This window comes from Haliotis asinina, chromosome 11, assembly GCF_037392515.1.
Source record: "Haliotis asinina isolate JCU_RB_2024 chromosome 11, JCU_Hal_asi_v2, whole genome shotgun sequence".
Lineage (NCBI taxonomy): Eukaryota > Metazoa > Mollusca > Gastropoda > Lepetellida > Haliotidae > Haliotis > Haliotis asinina.
In genome coordinates this window covers 4,491,050-4,518,964 of record NC_090290.1, presented here as the reverse complement: position 1 = coordinate 4,518,964, position 27,915 = coordinate 4,491,050, and the positions used below count along the sequence as shown (strand labels likewise).

At 42.4% G+C, this 27,915-nt stretch overlaps 2 protein-coding genes across 2 annotated transcripts; one reads left to right on the top strand and one right to left on the bottom strand.

The window, feature by feature from the left end:
- The first annotated feature begins 255 nt into the window (after positions 1-255).
- On the top strand, positions 256-1,854 carry LOC137256446 (ankyrin repeat domain-containing protein 50-like). The gene has a single exon (XM_067794288.1). It carries the CDS (start codon positions 256-258, stop codon positions 1,852-1,854), a length of 1,599 nt encoding a protein of 532 aa, XP_067650389.1.
- A 14,445-nt stretch (positions 1,855-16,299) lies between these two features.
- LOC137256445 (solute carrier family 28 member 3-like) lies at positions 16,300-27,658 on the bottom strand. The gene is made up of 11 exons (XM_067794287.1): positions 27,602-27,658; positions 25,684-26,099; positions 25,221-25,359; positions 24,180-24,371; positions 22,860-23,021; positions 22,351-22,476; positions 20,377-20,507; positions 19,777-19,945; positions 18,977-19,234; positions 17,545-17,725; positions 16,300-16,328 (listed from the first exon to the last, which is right to left on the bottom strand). The coding sequence occupies exons 1-11, from the start codon at positions 27,656-27,658 to the stop codon at positions 16,300-16,302; spliced, it is 1,860 nt and encodes a 619-aa protein (XP_067650388.1).
- Between the last annotated feature and the right edge of the window lie 257 nt (positions 27,659-27,915).

Here is a 27,915-nt window from a genome sequence, read left to right as displayed (position 1 = left end):
GTAGTAAGAATTGCCAAGATATGCAACCGGAGTTTACAGTCAAAAACATTTATGTGCCTGCCCAAGTGAAGTTTCAATGTTCAATTTAACCGAGAAAAGCGACACTATATAACTTACATTTTCTTTATAATTAAGTTTAGACGATTTCACAGTAATTCTAACTGCTATCAAATTGTCATTTTGTATTCAAATATTCATTCAACAGATAAGAAGCGGAACACCCATGAACGATGCAAACAAGAAAAAGAAGACAAGATGGAAACCCACGATAACAGACAGCTCCACAAAGCCTGCAGGAAAGGGGACCTGGGCCGAGTGAAACACATCCTGTTCCAAGGTTCGGTTGATGTCAACAGTAGAGGTGAGAAGCACAGAAAGACACCACTTATGGTGGCGGCTCAAGAGGGACATGTAAAACTAGTTCACTTTTTCGTACGCAAAGGAGCTGATGTATCACTCGTAGATGAAAACGGAGACAATGTCCTGCACATGGCCTGCAGAGGAGGACTTATGGCTATTGTGAAGTATATAGTCAAACATACTACTGTTGATATTAACAGTAAGGGAATGCGTGGATCAACTCCATTGCTCCAGACTGTATATTGTGGTTACATGGACGTGTTCATTTTCCTAGTGTCCAAGGAAGCTAATGTGTCACACGTGGATGACGATGGTGAGAATATCCTGCACTTGGCATGCAGAGGAGGGCATGAGTATATGGTGAGGTATGTACTCGAGGAATGCAGTGTTGATATTAACAGTAGGGGGAATAACGGAGAAACCTCTCTGATGAAGGCTGCATCAGAAGGACACATACACGTTTTTAGGTGCCTCATGTCATTTGGAGCTAATAGGCATCTCGTGGATACTGACGGAGACAACATACTTCATCATGCTTCAATTGCGGGACATGGAAACATGGTTGTGTTTATCGTAACACGAGAGATGGTGGACATTAACAGTAGAGGTAAATACGAGAGGACACCATTGATGAGAGCAGCATATTATGGACATAGAGAAATTTGTGATCTGCTTGTGAGGTTTGGTGGTCGAATGGACTTAGTGGATGATAAGGGTCACAACATCCTTCATCTTTCCGCTTTGAGTGGACAGGTCGAGATGATGAAGTATATCCTTTCCCTAAACACCACAGACATTGACAGTAGAACACAAACGGGAGCAACCCCGCTGATGAAGGCTGCATATGTAGGACACAAAAACGTTTTTGAGTTCCTCGTATCTAATGGAGCTAATGTGTCACATGTTGATGATAGGGGAGACAACATACTTCATCATGCCTCATTCGGGGGCCATACAGACATGGTTCAGTATATCCTGTCACAAAACCTGGTGAATATCAACAGTCGTGAAAAATACGGAGCTACCCCTCTGATGAAGGCTGCTCTTATCGGACACATCAATGTTTTTGAGTACCTCGTGCGCATGAAAGCTAATGTGTCACAGGTTGATGGTAATGGAGAAAACATACTTCATTATGCTTCATTAAGGGATGATACAAAGATGGTTCAGTATATCCTGTCACGAGAAATGGTGAATATCAACAGCAGAGGAAAACACAGGAGGACAGCTTTGATGAAGGCGGCATATTATGGAAAAGGAAAGGTGGTTGATCTGCTTGTGCGTGAAGGTGGTTTAACAAACATAGTAGATGTTTGGGGTAATAACATACTTCATCTGGCCACTTTAGGTGGACATCTGGAGATAGTGGGGTATATCCTTTCACAGAACCTTGTCGACATAAACGACAGGAACAAGGATGGGGACACAGCAGCCATTCTAGCAAACCGTGCAGGAAGACCTGACATGTATAACCTCTTTGATTCTCATGTTTGACGAGTAATATCAATGTAAATTGTTAGTATTTTGCCACACAGTGTGATACGGTAGAATAATTAAACATGGTTCTTTGAAGGCGTGTAACTACGGAAGCGTATTAGGGCCACGGTGAAAATGTTTTGTGGTGTCACTATCTCTACGTAGAACTTACTGTCTCCTACGTAGGACTTATGTAACTACAGACATTGATGTACTCCTGTTATTTTCTTGTTAGTCTTTATTTTGTGAAGGATTGAAGCTATAACTCAGTTTGCGACATGCTATAATATATACTGATGATCCCATGTTAGATTTGTCTCGATTGTCGTTCTGTGCAAATGTTAAACAATGTTAAACAGTTGTTGACATGGAAGTTATGCACACTCATGTCCACTTGTTATTCACTCTAAGTCGTTTCCTTGTGTTGTAGTTTGTATTCAAGACATAGTTCCTGATATTCATGTTTACTGACCATCTTCCTTGTGCTTTCATGCAAGGGGTGAAGTATATGGATGGACGACATCCTCCGGTGTCTTACATTGTACGGGAACGTCTTCTTGAGAACAAGACTAGTTCTGCTAGTTTGTGTCATTATGGTGTATGTGTATATATCCCGCTATGAATCTATATCCTAAATGGACCCCTCTTTGATAACAGTGATCGAAGCTGACACACCTCCTCACTCAGCATGCAGTCTAAGGGAGGGAATTATAGTCTCTCTAGTAAGCTAAGTACTTGTCATGCTGTCTTCGAGCAAGGGTTGTGAGCATGCTGGCAAGGTGAACAATATTGCATTGGGGACGAGTGTGAAGAACGGACAGGTAAGTGCGTATACTGAACAGTGCAAGTTTTAATAGACAGAAGGTTGTAATTTATGACTTTACCTGTTTCGGTGATAGAGGGCGGGTTCACAACATGTGTTTTAGAAAATGGTGGACGCAGACCTAGAAGCTGCCCCGGCGCTAACTACTGTCACAATTCAGACTAAAACCTGAAGAGTTCCCAGTTCATACCAGGCAACCATATAACCAGCGACAGCGCCTGGGACGAATTTTAGAGGGAAATGAGCGCTAATTTCGGTATTTTTGCATCACGAGTGTCAAAGATAAGACAGATGCTCTTATTATTTACGGTGGGAAATAAATTTCAAGACTAGAGAAGAGTTTACCGGATTCTGAAGATGCAGCGTTAGACGTAGAAGCTGAAAGATTATTATTTTTAAAAATGAAACCTCACTCTCAAGAAAGCACCACATCTTATGCAGCTAGATTAAGAGAGAAAGCACACGATTATGAATTTGGTAATTCGAAAGATGAACGAATTCTTTAACGTTAAATCCAAACCAGTGAGAACTAAAATTTGATACAAGGACAATCAACAAATCATTTAATCTTAACCAGTTCCTCACTGAAGCATGACAGGTCGAAGACAAAAGGTCACAAATACAGGAAATGAGGCCTGAGAGTGCAAGTGGTACAAAATAATGGACGGGGATGAGGATTCTAGAATCATGGATTTCAAGGACAGCAGTGTACGTACTGTGGACTGACAGGCGTACACAAACCAGGCATGAATAGCTCAACATTCAGGTCATAAATCAAGGCAAACACAAGGTAAATACAAACACAAGACTGTGAAGAAACCAGAGGCTGCAGATGTTCAGATTCATCAGATGAAGAATGTTTCAAGTCTCACCTGTTCATTATAGTAATCAAGAAGGTGGAAAGTCGCAGTAAAACGGTACCAATTGTCATTAATGATGTGCCTCTACACATAGAACCTGACTTTGGGGCAGATGTTAATATAATGGACGAATTTCAGTTTGACAGTTTGGTAAAAGAAAGCAAAGTACAACTGGTGGTACAGCACATTTAGATTTAATCAAGTTCAAGTTAACAGTTAACGGAGAGTTCGAGACTACAGTTAAAAATCCAACGAATGATATCAAGACAAAGTTCATCGTTGTGAAAGGACACACCAAACTCACCCCCGCTGATTAGAGGAAAATCTCTCGTGGAGTTAGGAATGTTGCAAATCAGAGAAGATGGATGACTCAAAGCAGGAAACAATCTTCGAGACAAAACAGAGCAGGTTGTGAAGGAAAATTGTAACACGGAAAACATGATGGAGGAATCCTGACATTTGTTCAATGAAATTGGGAAGATTTTTGTGATCTCAGGAGTATTAGAGACTTTCCATGTTCCTTACCAATGAAACCGATGCTGTATCAATGGCGCAGAAGCCACGCCAGATTCCATGTTATCTTCAGAAACCTTTGAAAGAGTTGATTGAGCAGGGTCTTGAGAACGATATCTATGAACGTGTCCCTACATACGAACTAATAACTTCGCCACTGGTTGTACAACTGAAACCAAAGTTAAAAGGTGTAGCACAGAAAATACTTTCACCAAACATGATCAGAGCCAGTATTGACATGAGGGTCGCAAACAAGAGTATGGAAAAAAGCAGAATCATACAGGCACCAGTTGTTGATTCCATCTACAAATTCAACGACTGTGTCATCCTTTCCAAGCTGGATATGCGTCAGAGATACCGACAACTTGTAATGGACCAAGCCTGAAGAAGCGTCACAACATTCAGAACGTCCTGGGGGTAACTACAGGTCGAAACGGCTGATATTTGAAGCTAAAGCATCCCAAGATCTGTTTGAGTAAGGAAGAGCATGACAAAACAAAAGTGACTTCGGTATCACACTAAACAGGGACAAGTGTCACTTTGGAGTCAAGGCCATGGGGTTCTAAGGTCACATCTATACTGAGTGAAAGCTGAAACCCACCGAATGAAAGCTGAAATCTGTGAAGAATTATAAAGCACCGAAGTCGAAGGAAGTGATTAGAAGTTGTCAGGGGATGACTGGATATCTCTCGAAATTCATTCCAAAATATGCAATCCTTGCAGCTCTTCTCCGAGAACTGGCCCACAAGAATGCCAAATTCCATTGGGGCAAAGCAGAAAATAGTGCTTTCCAAGACCCCAAAGACCATCTCACAAATGGTATAACTGTCACCTACTTCGATTCCAGAAAACCAACAGTGGTACGTGTGGAAGCAAGTTACTGAGGAGGAATAGCAGTGGGAATATTCCAAGAAACTGACAAGGTATGCAGTCAGTTCACAACATGTCTGACACAGAAAAATGCTACAGTCAAACAGAAAAGGATGCTATAGATCAGGTAGGTGAAACAACGTTTCGGCATGTACCTGCTTGGAGCACCTAGACTCAAAATCACCACAGCACAGAGACCCTTGTTCCCATTGTTCAACAAAGCTAGCGTCAAACTGCCACAGAGAACAGGAAGATGGGTGGTGGATATGTAGAATATTGACTATGATCTGATCTATGAGCCAGTGAGAGTGAGTGAGTGAGTGAGTGAGTTTAGCAATATTGCAGCTAAACTCATGGGCAAAAGAAACTTATCACTTTAAAATTTCCATTTACGCTTCTAAACAAAACTGAACTAGGTAAAACATACTGAGAAAACATTCGCTAAAACACATTTTTAAGCTGAGTAGGAAGCAAAAAACCCGAGATATTGTGATTTTCGTGAAAGCACGAAAAACAGTGAAAAAGGTTTTTTGAGTGTAACCAAAAGTTCTCGTGCACATTGGTTGCATAAATACAGCTGTTCGACAGTGCAATCATGCATTATCAAAAAGCATATCAAAGTTATGCCACGACTGTCATCGGAGCAACGCAATAGGGCCATCGGTATGGCCCATATGGGGGCGTCACAACGTCAGATTGCCAGAACATTCCACTGCAGCCAGGCAACAATCAGCAACCTCCTGAGACGTTTTCAGCAGACAGGTCAGACCACTGACCGTCCAAGATCAGGTAGACCAAGGGTTACGACGCCCGCCGAAGACCGCCATATCCGTACGATACACCTACGGAACAGATTCGTCACAGCGACGTCAACGGCGACCACAGCCTTGGGACACCGCATCAGCAGACGAACCGTACTAAGACGTCTCCGTGCTGCTGGTATCAGAGCTCGCCGTCCATTCCGTGGAATGCCCTTGACCCGCCAACATTGTCAACGTCGGCTGCAGTGGGCACGAACAGTACGTCGGTGGCAGCGACGTGACTGGCAGAGAGTGCTCTTCACTGATGAAAGTCGTTTCAACTTGTACAGAAATGATGGCCGAGCCCGTGTATACCGACGTAGAGGTGAGCGATTGGCGAGGAACTGCATTCAAGAGGTGCACCCATTTGGAGGAGGTGGTATCATGGTGTGGGGTGGGATTTGTGCTGATCAGAGGACACAGCTTGTCATCCTGCATGGAAATCTGACAGCCCAAAGGTATAGGGACGAAGTCTTGAGGCCAGTTGTTTTGCCCTTTGTGCGTCAACAGCCAAGAGGTGTTCTTTTGCAACAGGACAATGCACGTCCGCATACTGCCAGAATCGTTGAAGATTACCTCAACAACGCCAACATCAACGTTTTGCCCTGGCCAGCACGTTCCCCAGACATGAATCCCATTGAACACCTCTGGGATCATCTCGACAGACAGCTAAGACAACGACAGCAACCACCAGCAAATCGCCAACAATTGGAGCAAGTTCTCTTGGAACTGTGGCAGAGGATTCCTCCTGACGTCATCAGGCGTTTGACGACATCAATGCGGAGACGTGTACTAGCGTGCATTGATTCAAGGGGTGGACACACTAGGTACTGAGTGCTCAGACACTTCCAAGATTCAGTTTTCCACACACTCTGTGAATGCAATCCTCTGTGTAAACTTTCACGTCCACCCCATGTGTCATCTACCTCACTTCCTGCATGCATGAACATTGACAGGGCATCAACAAATACAGTTTTTGCTGTGTAAATGGCTTATCTTTCTTATATAAACATTCTTTCTGACATTTTTTTGTTTTTGTCGTTTTTAACACAAATAATGTCGGGTGATAAGTTTCTTTTGCCCATGAGTTTATATGGCGGTGGTCTGTAAATAATCGAGGCTGGACCAGACAATTCAGTGATCAACAACATGAGCATCGATCTGCACATTTGGGAACCGATGACATGTGTCAACCAAGTCAGCGAGTCTGACCACCTGATCCCGTTAGTCGCCTCTCACGAAAGGCACAGTCGCCTTTTATGGCAAGCATGGGTGTTCTATTCTACACCAGGACCTTCACGGGTCACCAGGGAGAGACGCTGCAGACCCACTCAACTTCCTTTCATGCCATCCCTTACTGGGGACTGGACACGGCAACACAGAAGAAACTGTTAAAGCTTCATAGAAAAAGAACATACAGTGGTGTTCAGAACTAAACGAGATAAAGGGAGATGAACAGTTACAGAAAATCAAACAAAATCAATACAAAAGGAAAACTGGGAACAGCACTGAAAAGACCCAGATGTTCTGTTGTTCTATGGAATTCAGAAAGATATAGTGTTTTCAATGGAATTATCTTCGGACTTCACAAGTTTGAAATTGCGAGACAATTACAAAGAATTGTAATCAAGGCCAGACACTCCCTAGGCCACACAGGCATGTCCAAGACTAAAATAATGCTAAGAGAAATATATTGATTCCCAAGCATGGACAGTGTGATAGAAGCAGCCATAAATGATTGCTATGAATGCCAAGTGACGACAAAGGGTCATACCAGAGAGCCTGTGGAAAGAACAACTATACCTGACAGACCACGGGAGGTGGTATCCATGGACTGTAGCTGGATGGTCACTACAATCTCGTGCACGATGTGGCACGACAAATAGAAACTGATATATAGTTCACAGCAAGTAACGGACTTTGCTTTCAAAGGTGGATTCAAGCACCACAGAATTCACCCGAATGCGAACGGACAAGTCGAAAACTTTTTGAAGCTACTGAACAAAACTGAACAGATTGCTCCATGCAGAATAAAGACAGCCGATCAGCAGTACTCTGTATAGGATACAGATCCACACCTCCTCCAATTTCAGGTGTGATGCAATACAGAGCTTTTATGAACAGGGATGTGAGAATCAGGCTGGACCCAAACACACCAAACACTACACCCAACCCCAACCCATCCCCAAGCCCCAACCACCCACCCAACCCAAAACATCCACTAAACGCCCCCTCCTCCCCACACCAACTACCACCTCCCCCATCCTCCCAATCAAACCCCGGCCCAAAACTGCCACACCTCCCCCATAACCCACCCTCAAAACAAACCTCCGCCCAACTATTACACAACCCACATACCCAGCTATCATAAAGCCCCACTCACGTAAGCACAAAACCCCCACCACACCTACAACCAACTCCAACATCACGCTCACCCCCCAAAAACTTAATCAAAACCTCAACATCCTTGTAGAATGTATCACCACCATAGCCCTCACTCAAAATCCCACCGCCAAGAAAATTCACACAATTGCCCGCAAACTCAATATTTACCATAAGCCCCTGGCCAGTCTCCTCGTAGCTGTCAAAACTCTTTCCTAAACTACACCCACTAAGCTGCTCTAGCATACCTACCCTATTTATCAAAATTATGTGCCCCACCCATGATCTTTAATAAACTGTTATTCCAAATCACTGCGATCATGGCTCTGATGCAGTGGAACTGCAACAGTCTCCGAGCAAACGGGCATGAGCTTAAGGCACTCATCGCCCAAAACAAAATTGCCCCCCAAGTTAATCTTTTTACAGGAAACAAAATTATCCCCCAGAAATGCCTTCAAAATACCAGGCTTTTTTTACATTCGGAAAGACCGCCCTCGGCCCGTAAATAACCCCGGCCCCCCTCAGGAGGGCTGGGCATCTTCATATCAGACCAATTAACTTATTCCGAAATTGACATACCAACTTTAGACCTCGAAGTCCTGGCCATAAAAACCACCATTAAAAATAAAGAACTTACCTTTATAAACGTCTATAGAAGTCCATCAGTCAAATTCAATATAAAAGATTTAGAAACCATTTCAAAATTCATAACCCCCAACACCTTCATCCTCGGGGACTTCAATGCCCACCATCCATCATGGGGCACCAAACCATATACCTGCCGAAATGGACTTCTCCTATCAGACTGGCTAGACAACCACAACCTCATTACCCTCCACGACAGCCAGCCCACTAGAATTCCCCTATCTCACTTTCAACTCCCAAGCGCTATAGATCTATCCATCACATCACCAACCTTACCAAAAGCTTGCCTATGGGAGGCACACCAAGACACCTGGGGCAGTGACCACTGCCCCATCAAAATAACAATACCCCACCTACAAGCACAGCACCAACCCAACACTACCCCAACACATGCACCCACAGAAACAAAATACAATAAAAAAAGCAGACGGGAATAAATTCCATAACATTTGCTGCCAAATCAATACAAAAGACATATACAACCACGACATTAACACCTTTAACTCTAACCTCACAAACACCATAATAGACATCACAAATATATACATCCCCACTTTTCGGCCCACCCCTGCACTAAAAACAGTCCCATGGTGGAGCACAGAAATCATTAACGCCAGGAAGGCAAGAAAAAAGCCCCTCAATCAAGCTAAGAAGGTCCGTTCCAAAATCTTTGGGGCCAAAAAACTAAGAAACAACACCAAAAAAGCTATCACGGCTGCCAAAATAAACCACTGGCGAAAGCTTTGCTCATCCCTCAAATTTAGGCAAACTGTGGAACAAATTTAAAGGTATACAGGGAAATTAAAAAAAACCTCATTCAATCCAATCTCTCGGACCACCCCACAAACAAAGACAAAACGATGCAATGACAGCCCACTTTTCGGACACAAGCAGCTCCACCAACTACCCCCCCCCCCCCCCCCCACACACACACACCTACCCCTTAATAAATCAATAAATATACACGAACTCAAACACAAAAAGACAGTCTCAGCCCGGGGTCCAGATCAAATCACCTACACAATCATAACAAACTCCCCCCTAACATGCTCCCTCTCACCCTAACACTATTTAATAAAATCTGGACCCTAGGAACCCTACCCAACTCTTGGAAAACAGCCAAGGTGGTGCCAATCCTGAAACCAGGGAAACCCACCAACTCCCCAGATTCCTTTAGGCCAATTTCACTAACTTCACATCTTTGCAAAACCATGGAAACAATAGTAAACAATAGGTTAAAGCGCCATATTCAATCCAACCAACTAAACAACTAACAGGACCAGAGCGGCTTCACTCCAAATCGACAAACTTTAGACCACATTTTGCATTTGGATGATATTAGAGTCGCACAAGTACAGAAACAATACACATTGGCCATTTTCATCGATTTTAGTAAAGCATTCGACATGGTTTGGCACAACGGCCTCATCAAAAACTCCAAGAAAATGCCATACACGGAAATATTCTAAATTTCATTCACCAGACAAATAATAGTCAAAACTCACAACACCCTTTCGGACCCATATCTCTTAGAAAATGCCACCCCCATGGGCAGTATCCTATCAACAACTCTCTTTAACTTCATGATTAATGACATTTTCCCTGAAAAATGGCCGGATATCCACAGCCATATTTGCAGATGACATTTCATTTTTGATCTCCTCTACTTCAATCACACAAGACACTACTAAAGCCCAGCGCATGTTAAATCACGTTCAAAATTGGGCCCATAAGTGGGGGTTCCATATTAACGTTAAAAAACCGTGGGCATCTTATTAAAAAAACAGCATATGCAAAATTATACCCCAAACTACACTTATACAATCAAAAAATCATTTTCGAAATGGAAGCCAAATTTCTAGGAATAATGTTTGATCAACACCTAACATGGACTCCCCATATTAATAACTTGGTCAACAATTGTCAAAAAGACTTAAATTTAATGAAATGTATTCGTGGCACCACATGGGGAGCTGACAAACAAACACGTATAAACAGATACCATTGCCTCATACAGTTGAAACCGGACTACGCCACTCCAGTCCTGCACTCTCTCTCCCCCTACAACCTCCAAAAGCCAACTCCATCCAATATAAAGCCCTCAAACTAGCCCTAGGGGTCAGGACTGGCACCCCCCTATCCACACTCCTACTCACAGGCATCCCTTCAATCAGTACAAGAATAAACCAAACCGCACTCAATTTGGGGCCCGATATAACCCCTTCTATAACACCATTAAAGCAAAATACACTAACATAAAAAATCCATGCTTAAAAAGTTTAAAAACAATAAAATTTCGGACCATTCCATTCACATCTCACGAGTCTACTGCATGCACAACAACTAGACACAATACAAAACACAACTCCCATAGCAAACTACATACACCACCCACAACAGACACCACACTACAAGCTACTATACTCAACTCCACAACAAAACCTGACACTCACTCCAAAACAAACATCATCCAAACCCACTTAGACACTCACTACCCCAACCATACACATACATACAGACGCATCCATCTCACCACACAAAACAGCAGGAATAGGCATACACGTACAAACAACCCCCTCCATCACCACAAACTTTCACCTTACAAATCACATAACATCACAACCGCAGAACTGCTAGCTATCCTCACAGCCCTACACACTATCCCCACCCTCCCAGCCACCCACTTCCTAATTGTATCCGACTCCCTCTCAGCCATCAAGCAACTCCAAAACAAATACTCTAAATCCTGTCCCCACCTCATTCACCAAATCACCCTACAAACCAGCACTCTTCAGGAACTTAACAAAAATATCACTCTACTATGGATCCCAGCACACACACAAACAACATAGGCAATAATACAGCAGACATAACAGCAAAATTAGCAACTACCCACCCATCCCCACACATTCCATTCCACACCTCAAAAACAGAAATCAAACAGCTCATCAAAACAAATACATCCACGCTCAACTTTACAAATCCATCATCACACAACTCATTACTAAAACACCTTCATTCTCAAACACCCCCCACACAAACACCCTCATTGCACGACTCATCACAGGCAACACCAACCGTAACTACAATTTATACAGACAAAACAGACACCCAGATGAGTGACTGAGTTTTACGCCGCACCCAGCAATATTTCAGCTATATGGCGGCGGTCTGTAAATAATCGAGGCTGGACCAAACAATCCAGTGATCAACAACATGAACATCGATCTGCGCAATTGGGAACCGATAACATGTCCCAACCAAGTCAGCAAGCCTGACCACCCGATCCCGTTAGTCGCCTCTTACGACAAACATAGTCGCCTTTTATGGCAAGCATGTGTTGCTGAAGGGCTATTCTACCCCGGGACCTTCACAGGTCACACCCAGATGGGCTCTGCCCACACTGCAAAACAAAAGAATCAATAACACATAATGTAAACAACAACACACCAACATTACCCAACTACACAGCTCAATACCACCAAAATATCACGATAACATACACCTCCTACTCAACCCCGCTAACGCATAACCTATTTTCAACGCCATTGCAACTTTCATTTTAAACTCTGCCATAGCTCACAAAATATAAATCATAAACACTCTCCGCCATAATATCTCCAGCCACGTTCTACCGTAAGCCACCTAACGGTCCCACAAGCCGGTGCGCGGTCGTCTTCTCCGACGTCCACGCCCAGCTACACGCTCTCCGCCTGTACTTAATCCCCTCATTCTCTTCCCACAGAGGTTACTTGTCATATCTTCCTACGTAACCTCTGTTCTAATACGACCCTTTAATGGTGCGAGTGTTCAAGACTCGTGATTGGAGGTAATCAGATTTAGTAGTGCAGTCAGCGACCTTGTTTCAAAAGTGATCGTTCGCAAGATCTCGGTAATTTCCGGATGCATCTTGAAAACTAGAACCTCTTCCCGAGCGCGATACTCAAATGTTCCTTCTAGACAGAACTCAGTCACGTTTCTCCACATTGCTTGCATTTGTCAAGTTGAATCTAGGTCGATGTAACACGTGTTCTGATTGGACAGAAAAAAGGGAAATAAATCTGCTGCCATTTTTCGCCGCTAGAATAGAGGTGTGTAGGAAGATATGACAAGCAACCTCTACCGTCAGCTCAGTCATCACGTCTTAACCTATACCAATCCATATCTTATCCTATATTTTATTATATATCACATATATTTTCATAACCAAAAGTATATTTTATCCCACAACATCATGTACATAACAAAGCACAGTACAACCAGACCCCAACCACCACCACCCCCAACCATTGTACATATATCACCGTTAATTCATCAATCTTCACAATCACCTACATTTTAATACTTATTTTATCATATAGCATACCCATTATAACCAAAACATATCTTAAACTTATTCTCCCCCATTTTTAGCCAGTTCACCACTTCTTAATCAACACTCAATTTTAGCAAACACAGGCCCCAGCCTTACAGCGCTTCATTCCCCCTCCACCCCTCACCCTTTATCTACTTTATTTTTATTCATATCTAGAGTGCATACAGCCTACCTGTATTATTCACTGTTACCCCCTATGCTATACCACCCCCTCCCGCCTCAACATCCCCTTCCCCACCTGCCACCCTCAACGGCTCCACACACCCCACCCATTTCTACACCCAACTATCTATTTTCCAATCTTTCTACAACTTATACCAACAAGTTAACTACCCTCTCCCCTCTTTCCTTTCGGCATCCAACCAACATGGTCCCATCCAAATTACTTAGGTTTACTACCTTCATTTACCACTTTTTGGGGTAGGTGGTTTAATTTATTACCAGTATTTAATATTAAATTTACCCCCACCTACCCCGTCGGCGATATTGGCAAAATGTTAATAGCCGACGTAAAACGCCAGTAAACTATAACTATGCATCATTCCTGCTTGACAACAGTACAAGAATCTGTACCGGAACGTCGCAATCACGCAACAAAGAAGTAACAATTTGACCTATTTGTACACCTCAACTTCTAAAATGCCACCCAAACAAGTTATCCGCCGTCTACATGGAGACGTGGCAGTTCACACACATTGTCCCGTTTTGAGAAGAAGCACATCCTTTCAAGTAACCACCTTACTTTCCTGATGAGATGTCGTGACCAACAAATCATACCTAAAGGCCAACAGCTCCGCTCCCCTATCCAGTCTGTGGCAACTAAAACCATTCTTCACCAGGCGTCTAGAAAACTCCTCGCTGAGCGCATCGTAAAGTCAAGGCCACATCTATGTCCGCCATCAGTGACATCCACACCTCTCTCAGCTCCACCTTCGACCCCGAACTCTTCTCATCCTTACGGGCTGCCCAAACCATCGCCAGCAACAAACTAGATACCTCAACTAAGGCAGGACACATCAAGAAGCTACAACAACTCACCACCTCAGCAACCAACCGGAAGAAGACCACAAGCCCGCGATATCCACAACACAGTCGTCAACCTCAGCAAGAAGCAACTCACCAACCAACAGGTCAGTGCCCTTGCCAAAGGTCTCAAGTTTGCCCCCACACCATCCAAAATCAAATCTTTGTCGCCATCATTGAGAAAGGCCTCCAACAGCTTGCACCCGGTGGAAAGATTGACTTCATCAGACCCCAGATCATCAGCATTCTCCACAAAGCCCAACCTCAAAAACCCAATATCACATAAGCTGAGAAACAAGTCATTAAACAACTAAAACAGGATCCAGATATTGTCGTCGCTCCAGCTGACAAGGGCAGAGCCACTGTAATCCTAGACAAAGACCACGTCCACTCCATGGTGGACAACCTCCTAGATGACACCTCAACCTACAGGAAGATGAAGAGGGATCCTTCTGCCAAGCTTCATCGTCAGCACAAGGCTACGTTAAAGACGCTCCACAATAAATATGAACTCTCAACAGATCTGTATCGCAAACTGACAGTATCTCACCCCCAGCCATCTTATGCCAGAGTCACAGTCAAAATCCACATGAACCCCGTCAAAGCTAGTCTATTAGTCTGTTCCCGTGACACCGTATTCTACAGTACCGCCCAGCACCTTACCCAAGTACTCTCCCCACTGGATAAATCTGCCAACTTTTATACGTGTCAAAGGGTGTGTGTGCGTGTGCGTGCGCGTGCGCGTGCGCGTGCGTGTGGGTGCGTGTGTGCGTGTGCGTGTGCGTGTGCGTGTGCGTGTGTTACAAATAAACCAACACATTCGGGTTATCAGCAATCTTCAGTCACGTCTTATACCAGTAACTGAAGACCTAGGTTAGACCTCGGTTAGGATCTTCAACGACCGATGACTGTCGCAAGATGTGATTAGCGGATGGGGTGGTCAGGCTAACTGACTAGGTTGACACATGCTATCGTATGACAGTTGCGTAGATCGACGCTCAAGTTGTTGATCACTGGATTGTCTGGTACAGACTCAGTTATCTACAGACCGACAGAATATAACTGGAATATCAAATAACAAACAAACTCAAGATTGAATATGTTTATTGCAGTTAATGTGTGGATTCCCCAACTCAACATATTCATCATGCCAGTTATATTCCTGTTTATTGCTTCATCCAGTTTTCAGCACATCATGAATATTCATCTTTGACATCATCACGCATAGCGACTAGTAGTGGCTGTTGTGTTCCAGTAAAATCATTAGAGTATCACAATGTGAGTTAGCATAGCATATAGCATAAACTAGCTAGCATATATCTTTAAAAGTAGAAACCTATTTTAGGAAAATGCAATGTAAAGCTTGGCTATTGACCGCCAGCAACTGTCGGGAAGGACCATACTAGGACCTTGTTCCGGACTCGATTATTTGGAGGCCAGCGTCGTGTAACTGCTGATTGCCTGTCATTGCTCAGGTCAGCATATTAGATCAGTAAGATCTCGATAATCTGGATGCTTTCTGTAAATGTCGCTTGGATTTCCGCATTCACGAATCACGGGTACAGAGTAATGCCCATATATACATGCAAGTACACGTCTTGAACAAGACAGAAAGGTGTTGGTTTCTGGACTTGGGTGATATGGACAAGCAAGATGTCTGGATATCCACAAGTAGAGGCTCAAACTTTGTCCAGGCAATAAGGAAGTCGCATGTCCAGAGCTATCCAGCGCTGTGCCTTTCGTTGTTATAGATTTAGACTCATGCTAAGAATAAGATCCACCAAGTTACGTTCAGTGAATCCAGATTCCTCCATGAACCCAGTTAACATAGATCTGATGTTTGCATTTAAATCTGCGGTAATAGCGGATCCATCAACTATAAACCACAGGTGCTCATAACAAATTCTCTATTTGTCGCCGGTCACGGTACTTTAGGATCATTCATAAATATTCTCCTGCTGTGCTAACCATGTCTGTTTGTTCAAGGCATGGCCATACTTGCTTCCATACTCCTTCAATACATGAAAGTTGAATGTACAATAAGTGCCTGCATCTCCCTGGTATCATTATTAACACTCTACGAACAATCCAGTGTGAAAGGAGCGTAGGCGTAGAAAACATTGTATATATAAACATATTGACCGTTGGGTCGTGTAATACGCCAAGGGGAGTTCAGACTATCGATTCATCATACAGCATTCCTGCAACAAGAGTTGTAAAAGTGAATTATACGATGATTAAGTTGAGGAAGGCTAGAAAGTTGGCTACAGAAGGTGTAATGTGGTCTCATGGGTCATCCACAGGGAGTGGAGATGAGAGATGTGGCAATGGCCCAACACTTTCTGGACAGAGGACTCCAGGACTCGCTGTGCTGCTGTAGAAATTCGAGGTCTTCAACTGGACCAGTAAAATGAGAGAAATGTGAAGAGCTGGATGATGTAAGTGGGAGAGGTTTCTCTAAGCGCTCCTAGCGGTTGTGAGTCTGACATAAATTAAGGACTTATGTATGGTTGTGATTGCGCAACGATAGGTACGTGAGACAAGCTCAGATCAAGGAAACAGTGCGAAGGGAACATACTTGAAGCAACGAGAAATTCTGATACCTAAGTGAGTGGGTGACCGAGTTTAGCTTTACGCCGCACTCAGCAATATTCCAGCTATATGGCGGCGGTCTGTAAATAATCGAGTCTGGATCAGAGAATCCAGTGATCACCAGCATATGCCTCGATATACACAAATGGGAACCGATGACATGTTTCAACCAAGTCAGCGAGCCTGACCACCCAATCCCGTTACGACAAATATAGTCGCCTTCTAGGGCAAGCATGAGTTGTTGAAGGCCTATCGTATCCCGGACCTTCACGGGTGTCTGATACCAAACAATCTATGTCGTCTTTCACAGAACAATGCAGGTGTACATTCATAAAGTTTTCATCATATTTCAATGAGAAATCAATGGAAGTAACTGATACATAATGGAGGTAACGAAGAAATACTCGTAACAGCGATGTTTTGAAAGAAACGTGAATCAAAAAAATATTCGAAGCCACCAGAAATTAATCGGAGCAAACAAAAATGCTTGCGGCAACGAGAAAATACTTGAAGCAGTGAGAACATACTCGTAAAGTTTTGGATAAAAATATTTTAAATTATGAGAAAATACTCAAAGTAAGGACAAAATTATAGAAATAAGAGAAAATGCTGGTATTATATCAATATTAAATAGAAAAAAAGTATTATATGTTATAAAGTGACAGCATTAGTCTTTCGTAGATGTTAGCTCTTCGACCGGTCTTTCAGTTATGGAAAAAACAAATACCTAGTGTTACCTAGTGGAAGGGAAGCATGTTGTTGACAGGATGGCGAGTTTTGGATAGTATTACACCATGTCGCGATGTCATGGTCATGTAAACGTACCTGCAATACACGCTGTCATGTAGCACGCCAGTTGTCCGGATATGTTAGCACGTGTGATGTATTTGGTGATGGTTCCCTTCCTTTCGGGGATCAATGTAAAGAACACTCCCAGGGTCAACCCAATCGCCGCTAGATGGTTTTGGCCGCAGAATGCGTAAGTCCCTATCACTTCAGAACGTTTCTGGGAACGAGAATGTCGACGATGATCAACCAGACTGCATGTTTCATCCTAGTCTCTTTAGGTCTGTGAATGACCCTGTGTGTTTAACGCCTTAGCAATGAATATATTAGTAACTGTTATATCACGGTTTGTTATAGTGGAGAGGAGATCGTAGCAAGATATTAAAGGTTTACGGCTTTGGTTAAACCCGCTACCACGGATATAGAGCTGGAAACCAAAGGATCCAAGTCCAGGTGAATGCATGATTCGAATCTAGGATCATATGGTGATATGTATTGCTGATCTATACTACAAACAAAAACACCCTAAATAACACCCTAAAATCTGATAGTAATATATAAACGTGGTATGCCATTTATACTCTAAATGAAACTTGGGGCGTCTTCATGGGATGTCTGTCTTCCACAGGCACTACGCTGTTGTGTCTGTGCGTTTGCATCAAGCATCGTTGGTCTGGTATGTTCCAGCATCCTTGTTTTAGACTTATTATCCCCCGCACCGCGTTTTGCGGGGGTATTATAACGCACCCCGTCTGTCCGTACACATTTAACTTTTCCGGAGCAGAACTCCGTTCAATATTTCACCAAAATGTTACACATAGAGTGGTCTAGTGGTATACTGGTGCCTTTTGATAGTGTAGGAATTCTGAATAAACCATTTTTGGCGGTTCCATGGCAACACGTTTGACTTCGCCTGACATTGGAGGTAATGCGGGGGTATTGATGGCTGTGTCTCCTTGTGTGATAATGTTTCATTTCACTCAAACTCAACGAATATTGATTCAGTTCCTCCACTGCATGTTTTGATATGTCGTTTAAAGTACCCATTAAGTACACAGAACGTTTCAGTTATCTTAGAGTATCAATGACCTCACAGCGTTTAATCATAAGTTTATATATGACTATCAAATTTTATGGTGTCCCTATACGTTTGTATGTAGTATATTTCGGTGGGTAGATTAGCCAGTTTGTTTCATGCCTCTACCATTTGACTACAGTTGGGCATTATACGTATCAGAATAAATACATACACCACAGATGAACACTTGTGATGAGCAATCATTGCAACTGTAATTGAATCCAGTACCTCAACGTCAAATTCATTGTCTGAAACTGTCAGTTATATGATTTCATAACGACACGCGAATCTTGAAATTGGCAGTACTTGTTAACGTCAAAACGACCACAATTATCAACACAAAACAAAGGGATTCTGATGAATTATGCTTGTTACATTCACTCACTCACTCACCGTCAGGATCCCCCCAGAAAGCGTCCTGTTGGTGAGGTCCAGCACGATGTCTCTGTTCTCCCAGTGCCAAGTCCCGTTAGTTGATGCTACGTACTGTTCCAACGCCTCACGATTCTTAATCAGAATCCCAAGCAGCTGATAACCGTAAAGTGAGTTTACAAATGTCTTAATGCCAAACAACCCGCCTATCCTCAAGAAATCAGAGCTCGAAAAGCCCATAATGTAAACGATGGGATAGAAACCGTAGGAACACAGGAACTGAAACCAAAAGAAAATACCATTTTACATGGACATGATAATACTGGGACAAAGAACAAAATGGCTACTTCTAGACAGGTGATATCCCCACGTCTCTAGAATAGTGCTCTGTCTTCATCTGATTCTCGATTATGCTTATCATAATCGATCATTATACCATTCACAACAGACCCGTGAAAGTCCCGGGGTAGAACAGACCTTCAGCAACCCATGCTTGCCATAAAAGGCGACTCAGCTTGTCGTAAGAGCCGACTAACGGGATTGGGTGGTCAGACTCGCTGACTTGGTTGACACATGTAATCGGTACCAATTGCGCAGATCGATGCTCATGTTGTTGATCACTGAATTGTCTGGTCCAGACTCGATTATTTACAGACCGCCGCCATATAGCTGGAATATTGCTGAGTGCGGCTCAAAAGTAAACTCACTCACTCACCCATTCACAACACATGGTAATGGATATGAATATAAAAGATAATAAATATATATATATATATAATTTACATGCCACTCAAAGAACAGGGGTACTTTTTACATATTACCTCGAACGACAGTCCAGCTACACCCACTCTTTCCCCGAACCAAAGCAGCGTGGAGTCAACGAAGTCAACGAAGGCCATAAAAATCATCTGGGTGACCATGACACTTGTGACGATCGGTACAGCGTCTTTAGCACCTTCTGACACGGCTTCGAGAAGGCTGTTGAACTTACTGTGTAGCATAATGTTATGAGGCGGCAATGTTTCATCTGAGGATGAAGACGTTTATGGATAGAGAACTTCTTTCTTGCATCCACTGCAAGGAAGAAGTTGTCTATCCATGAAAGCAATCCTAAGTTCATCCTCATCATACTAACTTCTGAAATGACACTTAAAGAAGAAATGTTTCACTTGCTATACATTGTATGTGTAGAGGCAGTAAAGGGTAGAGATTTGCTGAATTTTGACCTGGGTTATAACGTTTTAGGCATCTCTATCGCCATCAAAGTTGTGAAGAATGATATGGACATTTCCAGCGATTTATTTTTGTGTAAGAAAGGGGAGACAGATATTTACTCTTATCTCACAGCTTTTAAAAAAAAACCGTATTGAGACCACCATTATGAATGAATACATATATGAAGAATGTAGTTTGTGACTGACGGAACGGGGATGTTGTAGGCGTCATGTGGCTGGATCCTAGTCGGCTGTGTCTCTGGGGCAATCAGCTTTGATATAGCTAGGGCTGCAGGGGCGGACATGACGCTGGCTGCTAGCAGGTGATTGGCTGGAGCCTCGTAATAACAAAAAGACATAGTCATCAATATCCCCCGTGATGGCAAAATATTCTTCAAGAATATGTCAAATGGTGATGACAAGTCTTATGCTGTTCATCACATTCTTCACATCTAACGAAAGCATACCTATGTAAACTATTATTATACCAAGATGCGTGTATGAAGAACAGAAGCTGTATGAATGCTTCCATGGTTTGATGTACTTCAGTAACTAATCTCCATTGAGTGGCACTGATGATTTGTGTTATTTCTTGAATACCCGTAAACTAGAAGGAGAATATTGAAACACCAATTTCAATCAAGGTAAGAGTTGTTGCCATGGAAATGCAAAAAAACACACATGTAATTGAGAAATGTGGATCTACCAAAAAGAACCAGTTCACCACCAGACCTATCCATATGCCACGTTTGGTGAAGAAACAGTGAAGGGTTTTCAAGTTCTACCTCGGACAAAAGCACCAACACCAACACTAATTTCAGCCGAAGTCAAACGTGTTGGCATGGAAGCGCAAAATATATTTTTTAATTAAAAAATCCAAAACTATCAAAGGGCAACGATTTAGCGCGGGACCTCTCTACCCAGCGAACACACAACGTTTGTACACCGATTTCTAAAGGTTTCTGTGAAAATGTTTCATGAGTACGTTCCATGTTGCGAACATTTTGTCAAATGAAATAGTATGTCATGTGTTTCATTTCTATCACTGATTTCTTTATGTACCTTTTACAATACATGAACCATTGTATTGTAAATATGATTTCCCGTTCACTCTGTGAGTCCACGTTTAGCTTTCAATGTGTGGACATCTTCTTATCGCTTGCGTAAGAGGCGAGTAACTGGATTGGGTGGTCAGGCTCGCTGACTTGGTTGACACATGTCATCGGTTCCCATTTGCGCAGATCGATGTTCATGTTGTTGATCACTGGATTGTCTGGTCCAGAATCGATTATTTACAGACCACGGCCATATAGCTGGAATATTGCTGAGTGCGACGTAAAAGTAAACTCACTCACTCACTCATTCTTATCCCTTGTATCGGTCTCCGCTCTCAGGGCATTTCCCAGATGCTGTGTCATGTCACAGCACGAAATCTTTACATGGCAGGCGGGAAGTTTCACCACACTGATAGATTTAGAAGACTGTCCATTTTACTTTTGTGTCCGGAAAGGAATAATACCCTTACGTTTCGGTGGACAATAACGTCACTACATGAACTGTTCAGTCTGTAATGCCAACACTAATGCCTGAAAGTTCATTCTTCTTAGAACATGGCACGAGCGTACATTATTGAACGGTAAATATATAAATACATCATTATATGTAATGGCACCATTGTAGATGATTCTCTGGATGATGGTATTACGTATCTTATTTTCACGTCAATTTCTGAATGATCTTTTTGTGGTGATCTTACACGGGTGTTTGTCGGGTATGCAATTACCTTGTTAATAAACGTATAAGTGAACAGTTACACAACTCCACGTCCATCATGTGAAAAAACAACTATACAAAATAGTCTAAAATAGAAGAAAATGTTTGCAGTGGTGTATCGCTCTGGGCACAGAGATCAGGTCACAAATCAGTTGACGTTAAGCAATAATGAGTTCTGAGAGTCTTGGAATAGGTGACCAGGTTTGTTAACCTGACTCCTGAGAATTTCTAGGCCCCACAACGAAGCACATTTGATTCATGTGGTTTCACCTTAGGTAAGTGAGTTTGTTCAAAATTGCCCGTTAACGCAGCAACGCCATCGACATCCACCTTTTTGGGTACAGAGGAAATGTTACTAATATGAGTCACTGAAGAAAAGTGTGCAATGATTCTAATCCTGGTACCTACCCCAAACGATGTCAGCATCCCGAATATCGTCCCTGTAATGCTGGCGAAACCAGCGGCCATGACAGTGTGTAACTCGGACGGTGTGAGATGAGGTAGGAACGGTTTGATGGCGAGTGGTGATTCTGCCTGGCAATGAACTAGCATTAAAATATCGCCCGTTAAAACAACATATTTTACTTGTAAATATCTTTAATGATGCAAACATAAATGACATGACCAATCATATGTAGACGGATAAATTGAAATGGATGTCTTATCACCATTAAAGTATAACCAAAAGTAATACCACAACCAAGATGGCCCATGAAACGTTTGATTATAAGAAACCTGGAGGATAGTACGAAAAACTAGAATTCAGACCCAGAACTATTGTATTATTGGAGACAACCCTCTACAAACAAACATAGAATAGATCGCCAACACCCGACGGTAGACCATCGCATCAGGGGCCATGAGGGAGTATTACTGAGGTTATGTCTTTCATAAATAAGTACACAATTCCATCGTACTGGCCCAAACACAACATTGATTGCTGTGTTAACGGATTCCACGGGGCTGGTACCCAGACAGAAAGACAACAACCATCCAAAATTGGCCACGAATCCCTGGAGAACCCCGTAGTAGTACAAGACGTTGATAGTCGAGGAGAACATCAGGACAAATGGCATCACCTGAGAACACAAGAATACCTGAAGCTGATCCGAACTTACTTATACATATATACAGTCACAATCTCACAGGCGAACATTGGGAAACACAAAGTGACGTACACATTCAGACACAAAGATAAGGATACAGAGAAATTTATAGACATAATATGCTTACAAACAGGCACACTGACACACATAGACAGGCAAGCAAAGCAAACGCAAACGCACGCACGCACACACGCGTACAGACGCACAGACATACAATCGGACATAAACAGACACACATAGACAAACACAATCAGTCAGATTTCAAATACAGACACACGCACCCACCCTGCTTTTACAATAAATCTCTCAATGCACGCAGGTCTGTCCAAACAGACATCAAGACAGCATCGGTAATTCTGCCTTGTTTATACACAAGACAGTGTAATATTGTAGCAAGGAGCAGCAAATGACATATCCTATTTGGTACATGGGTGTTTTCTTTAAAACATATCCTTCACATTAAATCTTTGAAGGGCATTTAGAAGTGGAAAGCATAAGAAAAGCCATATTTATCGATGTCAACTTCTTTATTGTGGAAAACATGACGTTTCGGAGTGTATGCTTGGTCCTTCATCAGTAGTTGAGAACATGATAAAGGAGCACGCATACTCTCCTGAACGTCGTGTTTTCCACAATAAAGAAGTTGACATCCATAAACCTGGCTTTTAATCTCATGATTTCATCCTCCCGAATGTAGCTGTAATCTAAGAAGTTCTTGTACCTCTGTCGGGTCCAGTTCCAAGTAATCATGCTGACATAATTATCATGATATTATTTTAGGAGGTCTGTTCATTTGCGTATCGTTTGACTGCACACTTTGGACCAGACAATTAATGGGTGACATGGATCTACGCGATAGTCAGCAAGCATGATTTGCAAAACGGATCGATTCTAAACCAGGATCTTGACAAACATTATCATAATGACTCTTATATCATTCTCAGTCAAGCAAATGTTGACAGGTTTTAGTGCATTTATGACTCAGACAAACCATTGGGAGAAATGAAAATGAGGAACGATCTTGGCAATCGTTTTACGGCTAGTCAAGGAAACATCCATTTGTACGCCATCTTATTCTGTTAAATATTGAATGGGATATTGAGGACCCTTTCAGTCACGCGATCCACTTACCCGAAATGCAAACTCGTGATCTCGATATTTTTTTCCGAATACAAATTCAGAGCCTTTATCAGTGTGCTCCAAGTATTCTTTTAGTCTTTCTCCGAGCCATTGGAAACTGCGAAACCCGAAACTGGTTCTGAGTATCAGCAACGCAAACAGAAACTGGGTCCCGATACCCCAAAATACTGCGTGCCAGTTGACCTGAAATTGTAATGTAAAACCATGCGCCACAGATATAGCCTCAAAGCTGTTCATTATTATTCATACAGACGAGCCATTCCGTGTAAAATGCTTTGATCTGACCAGACAGTAAGAACATAATAGTGATATGTAAGTGGTTCAAACTGCGTCCGTTTTCAGTATGTCCTACTTAAGTTTATCACATATGGATAGTTTCATACCAAGTTAGCATTTCTCTGATTCTGTTCTTTTATATATTCAGCAAATTGCATTAAGGATTTCACCAGTTCTGATTTCCCCAACATGTTATTAGTCACTAGTATTTATTGTACACAGACCTGAGACTGAAATGATCGGTTGATTAGCTTACAGTTTTAAACAGAATCGAAGAATATCAGTATGCAGTGATATGGGTGAATTTAGTTTATGTCGCTATATGCACTATTTCCACAATATCACGAGTGAGGACACCAGAAATGGACTTCTGGATTTGTACCCATCTGGGTAATCAACCCGGGTATTCGGTGTCTACAGGGGTTCAGCATGATAAATGGATAATATTCTTGTGTGTGATCAACAATTTGTTGTAACTTGTATCGTTTGTGTAATATCTTTCTAACCTTACCACAGTCTGATAGACGTTAACAATTCAAGTTACAGTCAATCTTTGATTAAGGTTTGAGGACGATAAAGACTGTCTGGTGTCAGTACTTTATGTTTACTCCTTTTCCTTTTTGGAGAACCACAAAGGCGAACCAAACCAGAGACACAATGTTCTCCGAGACGTTAACACTGATAAATTAAACAAAAAATCAGGTTGACAAGGACTGTCTAATGTGGGTTTGTCACCATCTTGTTTCAACTCCTTACCCTTTCTGGATGTTCGGATATCAGGAATCCTATAAGAATGAAGAAAGTCATTCCAGCGAGAGAGAGAAAGTTCTCCGCTTTGGTCACATTCAATCCCAGGTAGATCGCCATGAAGAGAACCATCCCTATATACAGCAACCTGCAAACACAAGGTGGCCACCCATCGGACCTGATGTCGGACAGCATCGTACCAACACTGAGCCGTTTGTATTTGCTTACATGTATGAGAAAATAAGGCAATGCCATCATTATGAAGCTCTACAAAAACTCTTGGTTACGGATGCTGGCCGTTATCGTTCAAGTCTGATAAAAATGTTAACCAGCAGGTGAAGTCCAACTCCATAAGTAATATATTGCCCGAAACATTTATTGTCGTATGTGAGTTTGGTTGTATTGTTTAACACCGCACTCCGTAATAACCCAGCTATATCTCTGCTACAGTAGGTCTTGTATATTTGCTCACCATCTGATTGTTCTCCTTATCGATGGTGAACCCTTTATCTTGGTGGCCCATGGGGACAAAATTTCATGAACACGAGTTGACAGCTTGATCTTGGCATAGACCAGGGCGACAAAACCGGTCCCAAGCAATAGCCTCAAAGAGCCTTCATCCCCGAAAGAAAATCTGATGCTGAAGCCGACATATACAGCGTAGGCAGTCAACGTCATCAGTGAGCATATGGCCACAATCACGTTCTTGTTGTGAATTATCTTCTTGCAAAGAGACGCTCTTGCCAAACCAAACGCCGCTCCACATCGTAGATAATGTTCGCTAGTGTCGAAAACGTCGTCAGGAGTGTGTGATATAAACATGTCTGCACCTTCCTGGCCATTTTCATGTTCTACTCTTGGGCACATTCCCTCCGGAAACAGTGCCTTCTGAAAACAGACAGATCAGCAGCAGGTTCATGACTATGACTACTACGACATGTCATCATCGCTGTTGTATGTCGAAGGGCCACGGGCATTTCCCGAGGGAAGAGGGCTTACGAAAACGCTATTACACCAATCCTCGGTTATGGTTGAAAATGTAAACACGAGGGCGAGGATTTTCATATTTAATATTCAATAGTTACATTTTTAGCCAATACAGAGGGATCGTGTAAAATCTGTCATATATATCGAAGGAACAGACAAATTTATCAAAATCATATAATGATAGATAAATTAGATAATCAGGTAATGAAGCTACATAACAGCAACCGAAGCGGTAGTGAAATCTATGTAATGACAGTAGGCCTAACTATTAATAGATAATTTAACGCCAGTATTTTCGTCGACTTAGTAGAGGTGACGTGGAGCATCCGATTCATGATCTGACAGAAGCGGTTCTATTCCAGATAGGAACTGTACTTCCAATTTGATGACATGTATCAATTGATTTCAAACACTTGAATGTTGATGTTGAAAGAATTCATTTCGAGAAAATCTACTTTCGGAATATTGTATAGAATGTTCCAGGGATATTGTATACAACCCTGAAAGGACGTTTACCTCAGGAAAAATAACCTCCAAAACGAAGCAAATTTGACATCTGAGGTTTATATTTTCCAGTAATATCCACACACCCCGTTATGTCCAACTTATAAATCTACCTAATATGTACTTCAGATATAATTTCAATATTCGGCCTTACTGTTGAAATCAGCTGGGATGAGACTAGCAGCAGAGGCCTCGCCTTGCACGCGCAATGCACGTGCCCTGCATGTTCTAACAGTACTATGGACGTGTGCTAACTGTACCGTGCACTGCCCGTCTTGCTTGGAACACACCTCTCATACCGACAATCAGTCTCATTTTTCACAGTGATCCTTCGTAGGCCAGAGGATAAAACTGCCACGCTAGTAAGTGAAGCGTTGTAGGTTTGAAACCGGCTGTCGGCACTACATGTTGGAAATTGCCAATCATGTGATATTGTACTATCGCATTCAGTGATGACAAGAAGAACTAGTATCAGTCTTCAAAACAAGTAATAATTCAAAGTCAACGGCTATTCCTCAGAACATCTTCGGCAGAGGGACAGTATAGAGGAACATCTCGGGATAGAGGGGCCTATATTATGATAACGCAGGGGGCTCCGGAACATTATAACAAGATAATTGCCCGCGACCCAGGGACATTATTTAGATCATTGCTCGAGGAAACGAGATTGTACCAGATTTGAGGAAAATTACGAGAAAAGCGTCCTCTAAGAACAATAGACTGACGTCACCAGAAGTGTATAGGTATACCTCACTGATAGACAGAGACGGAAACTGGGTGTCACAAAAATATCCATGGACTGAGAGACAGATCCTTGATATCAGTTATGATATCATAACAGGTGTTTCTTGACAATGATATAAATTCCTTGATGGAAAGAAATGTTGAAAGCAACTTACCTCTGGAATTTCTCGTTTGACGAGGACGATTGTCTCCACACGTTGTTGCCCAGCCATGACTCCGACAGTACAGTACAGGGACAATCACCTCAGGATTGTTTTATATGTGCATGCGTAAGTAAATAGGTTCTTGCGAAACCGCACCTGCCTGATATTTCAACAGGTGTGTGTTTCAAAGTGTAAAAACATACGCAATGTTTGTTTTATTAACCGATCTAAACACATTGATTGGACGTGATATAGATATCGGAATGTGTATAAACTTTAACTCGTACTAGGTGATAGTTTCCGTACATTAATGGTACTAAGTGATA

Excerpts from the sequence above, each read along its gene's own strand:
- LOC137256446 (XM_067794288.1), top strand. The coding sequence starts at position 256 with ATGGAAACCCACGATAACAGACAGCTCCACAAAGCCTGCAGGAAAGGG.
- LOC137256445 (XM_067794287.1), bottom strand. The coding sequence starts at position 27,658 with ATGGCTGGGCAACAACGTGTGGAGACAATCGTCCTCGTCAAACGAGAA. Across the intron at positions 17,726-18,976 it reads TTTCTGGGGGGATCCTGACG|AAACGTTCTGAAGTGATAGG; the intron begins GTGAGTGAGTGA and ends TCTCGTTCCCAG. Across the intron at positions 16,329-17,544 it reads CATGACAGCGTGTATTGCAG|GAATGCTGTATGATGAATCG; the intron begins GTACGTTTACAT and ends CTCTTGTTGCAG.